Source organism: Sinocyclocheilus rhinocerous, unplaced genomic scaffold (assembly GCF_001515625.1).
Source record: "Sinocyclocheilus rhinocerous isolate Xijiao unplaced genomic scaffold, SAMN03320098_v1.1 scaffold1596, whole genome shotgun sequence".
Taxonomy (NCBI): Eukaryota; Metazoa; Chordata; class Actinopteri; order Cypriniformes; family Cyprinidae; genus Sinocyclocheilus; species Sinocyclocheilus rhinocerous.
The window spans coordinates 157742-164353 of record NW_015658739.1 but is presented as its reverse complement, the minus strand read 5'-3'; the positions used below and the strand labels follow the sequence as shown (position 1 = coordinate 164353).

At 29.4% G+C, this 6612-nt stretch overlaps 1 protein-coding gene across 1 annotated transcript in view; it reads left to right on the top strand.

Annotated features, from left to right (window-relative positions):
• LOC107722848 (clathrin heavy chain 1-like) overlaps nt 1-6612 on the top strand; it is a 53621-nt gene that overhangs the window by 46005 nt on the left and 1004 nt on the right. The window contains exons 30-34 of the mRNA XM_016531343.1: nt 5-136; nt 753-905; nt 2486-2707; nt 4368-4394; nt 5971-6046. Coding sequence (XP_016386829.1) covers nt 5-136; nt 753-905; nt 2486-2707; nt 4368-4394; nt 5971-6046 — 610 coding nt within the window. The remainder of the gene's footprint in view (nt 1-4; nt 137-752; nt 906-2485; nt 2708-4367; nt 4395-5970; nt 6047-6612) is intronic.

Sequence of the window (6612 nt, the reverse complement as noted above, 5' to 3'; positions counted from 1 at the left end):
TAAGGTGGCGAATGTGGAGCTGTATTATAAATCTCTGCAGTTTTATTTGGACTATAAGCCGCTGCTGCTCAACGATCTGCTGTCTGTTCTCGCTCCTCGACTGGATCACAGCAGAGCCGTCAGCTACTTCAGCAGGGTACGCCAACATTAACACTTACAATGACTATATACAGATTATGTATATATAAATACAAACACATGCATGTATATATTTAAGAAAAATATATAAAATATATATATATATATATATATATATAATGTAAAACAGTAAAACACCCACCCAAAACATGCAGCATTATTTTATTATATTATAGTGTATAACAATTTTAATTAGCTTTTAGTTTTATATTTCCAGTTTTCTATTTTAATTTGAATTTGTTTTAGTCATTTTTATTTGTTATTTTGTTTTTATATTTCTACTTGGCTTTAATTTATTTTTATTTTAGTTTTAGTAATTTTAGTACTTCAACTTAAATGTATTTTATTTCAGTTAATTGCCAAAGCAACATTTCTGCTTTTTTGATGTAACTTTTTCATCTAATATTTTATTTTATTTCAGTGATGTGGCATTATTTTAGTATTTATTTTATTTCTGTTAGTTGCACATTTTTCATCTGATATTTTTATTTTATTTCAGTTAACAAAATAGATTTTTAATAATTGTAGTTTATTTAATAATAATGGCACTGCTGTGATGAGGATCTTGTGTGTTTGCAGGTGAATCAGTTACGGCTGGTTAAACCGTATCTCAGGATGCATACGATAACTTCGACTCGATCGGTTTGGCTCAGAGGCTCGAGACACACGAGCTCATCGAGTTCAGACGCATCGCTGCGTATCTCTACAAGAGCAACCAGCGCTGGGCTCAAAGCATCCAGCTCTGCAAGAAAGACAAACTCTACAAGGTACAAACACGGAGGCGCATCATGAGAACATATGCATGCTGCACGATAACTGCTTACAGTGGCCATATTGTTTGTTTGTTTGTATATATCTGTTTATTTATTTCTGCACATTTATATTATATATTTAATTATACATATTTATATTGTTTTAATAGAACATATTAATGCTGCAAGACTTTGGGTTTTTATTATTTTTATTTATTTATTTACTTATTTAAATAAAAGTAAATAAATGATTGTTTTTAAATAATTTTCATTATTAAAAAAATAAAAATGAATTTTCCACCTTCTTTTTGCTGTGTGTATAGAGGAATGATTCACCCAGAAATTAAAACAGTCTTTTTATTACTTTATTCTTTAAATGAATTCTGAATAAAAATGTGCTATTTATTTATTTATTTATTTACTTACTTTCAATAAATAATATTGGTAACATTTTACAATAAGGTTCATTAGTTAACATTAGTTACTACTTTAGTTAACATGAACTAAAAATGAACAATACTTCTACAGCATTTATTAATCTTCGTTAATGTCAGTCTCAACATTTACTAATGCATTATTAAAATCAAATGTTGTATTTGTTAACATTAGTTAATGCACTGTGAATAAACATGAACTAACAGTGAACAACTGTATTTTAATTAACATTAACAAAGATTACTAAATACTGTAATAAATGTATTGTTCATTGTTTGTTCATGTTAGCTAATACATTAACTAGTGGAGCCTTATTGTAAAGTGTTACCGAAATATTTAATTAATTTAGTGGAATAATTTAGGAATAATTCACCCAAAAATCAAAAATCTGTCTTTATGTATTAGTTGATTAAAAAACATTATAAATGTGTATTTCAATTAGTGACTATTTATTTATTTATGTACATTTTCTAATTTAATTCAACTAATTTAGTGACTTTTCAACTCAATTTAAATGTTGTATTTGTTAACATTAGTTAATGCACTGTGAATAAACATGAACTAACAATGAACAACTGTATTTTAATTAACATTAACAAAGATTACTAAATACTGTAATAAATGTATTGTTCATTGTTTGTTCATGTTAGCTAATACATTAACTAGTGGAGCCTTATTGTAAAGTGTTACCGAAATATTTAATTAATTTAGTGGAATAATTTAGGAATAATTCACCCAAAAATCAAAAATCTGTCTTTATGTATTAGTTGATTAAAAAACATTATAAATGTGTATTTCAATTAGTGACTATTTATTTATTTATGTACATTTTCTAATTTAATTCAACTAATTTAGTGACTTTTCAACTCAATTTGCATTTAATTTACTGTTTGTTTATTTATTTATTCCTTATTCCATATTATTAATTTATTATTAATATTATTAATACATTTTTTAAATGAATTTTCATTCAAAATGTGCAAATAAATTAGTGACTATTTTCCCATTTTTTGCTGCTGTCATCATTTACTTCCCCTCAAGTTGTTCCAAAACTCTATGGCTTTTTTTCGTTCTCTCGTTCTTTCTGCCAAACAAAAAGTAAAGTTCAGCAGATTTATTCCAGCATTCTGCGTCTCGCTCCGTCTGTCTCTGTGTGTCAGGAAGCGATGCAGTTCTCCGCCGAGTCTCAGGACGGCGCTCAGGCTCAGGATCTCCTGCGCTGGTTTGTTGAGGAGGGGAAGCGTGAGTGTTTCGCCGCGTGTCTCTTCAGCTCCTATGATCTTCTGGCTCCTGACCTGGTCTTAGAGCTGGCCTGGAGACACGGCCTCGTGGACTTCGCCATGCCGTACTTCATTCAGGTGACGAGGGAGTACCTGAGCAAGGTGCGTATGAAAGCACACGGATCACAGACATCATAAACTGCTCATATACTTATAATGAAAGTCCACTTAAAACATTAGTCAAGGTTTCTTGCACCAATTCTGACCATTACTACATATACAGGAACAATCATTTTCATTTACAAGAAAAAAAAAACTAAGTGAATTTTCCACCTTCTTTTTGCAACTATGTGTATAAAGGAATGATTCACACAGAAATTTAAATTCTGTCGTTATTAAAAATAAAAATGTGCAGTTAATTTAGTGACTATTTATTTATCTATTTTTTTTTATTTTTTATTTTATTCTTTTATTTATTTAAGGTTATTTATTTATTTTTATTTATTAAGACTATTTTATTACTGTATAAAGGAATGATTCACACAGAAATTTTAATTCTGACATTATTAATAATTAAAAGTAAAAAATGTGCAATTAATTTAGTGACTATTTATTTATTTAAATATTTTCAATTTAGTGACTTTATTTATTTATTTATTTATTTAATTAAATATTTTCAATTAATTTAGTGACTAAGTGACTATTTATTTATTTAATTAAATATTTTCAATTAATTTAGTGACTATTTTCCAACCTCTTTTTGCTTCAGTGTCTTTAAAGGAATAATTCAAATTATTTAATTTGATTTAATTTGATTTATTTTTTTATTTTTTAAGTACATATTTGTCATTGAAAATGTGATCATCTGGCAGATTCAGATTTTCTGAACAGCAAGTAGATCATATTGATAATGTGTTAATGAATTTATCCTTACGTTGGCACAAAACTGAAATCAGATTTTGGTAACACTTTACAATAGGTTCTGTCTGTTAACATTAGTTAACTATATTAGAAGTAAATTACAATTATATTATTATTATAAATAATAAATTTCAAAATTTAATAATACATTTTTTTTTATTAAAGTTGTATCTGCTAATATTTTTAATGAACCTGTTCTGACATGAACAAACAATGAAGTTGTATTTTAATTAAATATTGTTAAAAATGATTCATAAATATTGTAACAAATGCATTGCTCATTTTTAGTTATTGTTAAATTTAGCATTTACTAATACATTATTAAAACCGAAAGTTGTATATGTCAATATTATTTAATAGACAGACATGGAAATATAACAGTTATATTTTTATTAACTATATTTTAATATTCAATAATAATAATACTTTATTAAAATATCTGTTAATATTATTTAACGGGCCTGTTTAACATGAACTTACAATGAACCATTGTATTTTTATTAATTATCATTAAAAAAGATTAATAAATGGCACCTTATTATGAAGTCTTATCCAGATGTATCTTCATTTGAGTCGCTTATGCAGCCTTGTTTTCTTGGAAAACTGTAAAATATTTAGTCTGTTTATCACTACACTTATATAAATGAGTGTTTTCTAGTTTATTAGTTGTTCAGGTTTAATTCAGTCACCCTAAATGAGATTCATAATGTTTTAGTGCCTGATAATTATTGTTCTGATTGCACAAATCAAATGAGATCATCTGCTAGAGTAGATAGAATATCTGTAGTGTAGTGAACTCATCTTTGAATTGTTAAAGTTTGACCTCTTTAAATTCTCCAGCAGGCTGTAAATGATGTAAAGCTGCTGTATTAAAGCTGACCTGACTGTGCGTCCTCCACAGGTGGATGAATTATCCGGACAGGTGAAGGTCTCTGACCCGTTCTGTCTCTCTCTGTATTAGATATTAGCGCATGTAGAGTACAGACGCTCCCCTCCTTCATTACAGGTTCCTGAATAGTTTGCTTGATTACCCACAGTGCACTGCTCTGCAGCTGTAATGAGCCTGTTTGTTTGTTTGTTTGTGTGAGTGCATTTTTGAGAACATAAAGGGAAGCTAATTATTATAAAATGGAGAATTATTCATATGTCAAGTGGTTTTCAATATAACCTGTTGTAAGTCCTGCAGGTGTCAGACGCAGTACATCAGATTGACCTGCAGAAGGCAGCAAACTCACTCTTACGTTAAACCCTGGAAAGTGTAACCTGAAATATCATTCAGAAAAATCTTTTTTTTTTTTTTTTGGAACAATGGAACAGTTATTGAACCTTTAGACAAAATCTTAAAAAAAAAAAAAAAAAAGTTTGCATATGTGTTTTGTGTTGAGTATCATCATATTTGATCCATCAGGCTTTTATCAGAATCAGATTTTGATCCATCAGGCTTTTATGGCTCATATAGTCTGATATAGTGAGAATAAAAAACTGCTCAGTTTTATTCAGAGACTTAAACTGAGCAAAAATACGTAATTTGCTGCAGATGCTGAAATGTAAATCAGTTTATTTTTATATCTTGTTTTCATTTTCATTTTCATTTCAGTTTTACTTTTTGTTGTCATTTTTTAATGTCTATTTTTTATCATTTTTATTTTAGTTTGTTATTTTAGTACATCAAGTTAAACTAAATGAAAATGATAAATGTTGCTAAATAAGCTTTTTTAATATTTATTTTATTTCAAGTGGATAATTGTAAAATATTAAGTCAGATGCTGCTCTTTATCACTATGCTTTCAAATAAATTAGTGTTTTTTATTCAGTAGTTGTAGTTAGTGTACATTTTTCTGTTCAGATTTAATTCAGTCAACCTAAATGAGATTATTAATATTTTAGTGCCTGCTAAATATTGTTCTGATTGCATAAATTAAATTATATAATGTGATAGAGCAGATATAATCAATGCAATTAGCTTTTTTATTTTTTTTTATTTTATATATATATATTGATTGCATTTATTTCAAGTATGGTTTTAGGTTTAGATTTAGTTGTAGTTTTAGTTAATTATAATATCCCTGCACAGAGCTGCTAAACAAACACTGGAAAAGCCAAATAATAATAGTTCATTAGTCTCACTGTAGGATGCTTACAATTGTCAATCAGCTATTATTTTAGCTTTTCACATATTATAACGATAAATATATACGACGAATGTGAGATCTTGCATTGTGGTTTTCTAAGTGGGATTTATAAGTCATATTTATATAATGCATTGCTTAGGGAAAATCATTGATGTTTTAAAGTATTGTTAAGTGAATGTGAGTGTATGTGTGCATGTGGTGTGACATTACTGGGCATCTGCATGATGATGCTGTAAACAGACGTCAGAGGAGGACTTGAGGAGTGTGTGAAGGGCATGAGCGGCTCAATGGACGGCGTTTGGATAAAAAGGACTCAGCGTGACACTTTGACAGTGATGTTTGCTGCTCCGTTGACTTCTGCGTCTCTTACAGGTGGATAAACTGCAGGAGGCTGAGGACAAGAGAGCGCCTGAAGACCAGACTCCTGAAGCCTCCTCCATCGTCTATGGTATGTTCATCATCAGCTCTTTCATGCACTTTCTACTAAATCAATCTTTTCTAATTGCTGGTCAATGTGCACATGCATCAGACGCCATCTCAAGCAAAAAAGTAGTTTAAAATTGCTTACAGCTGATTGTTTTGTGGCAAGAAACATGATGAAATTAAATGCAGCTTCAATAATTCCAGTTTAAATACATTATAATTGAGAAACTTCTCCAACCAGGACTATCTCCAACAGGAGTAAATATTAGCTAAATATTTACAGATTTTCAGACGCCGTATTTTGTTCCATTATTTTTTCATCTTTTTTGAATAAAGCATGTTTGCTCCTCGACATGTAGTTTACAGCCGATCCAGTAGTTTGTGATTCTCTGTTTTCTTCCGTACAGCTCAGCCAAACCTTCTTTATGATCTATAATTGTTATTCAACAGAAACCGCTGTGAAATCCTGCCCAGATGCTGAGTGCTTGTGATGCATTATCAATCACAGATCACGTTAAATGCTCCCATTCATAAATATGAATATCTGTGTGTGTGTGTGTGTGTGTGTGTGTGTCTGTGTCTGTGTGTGTG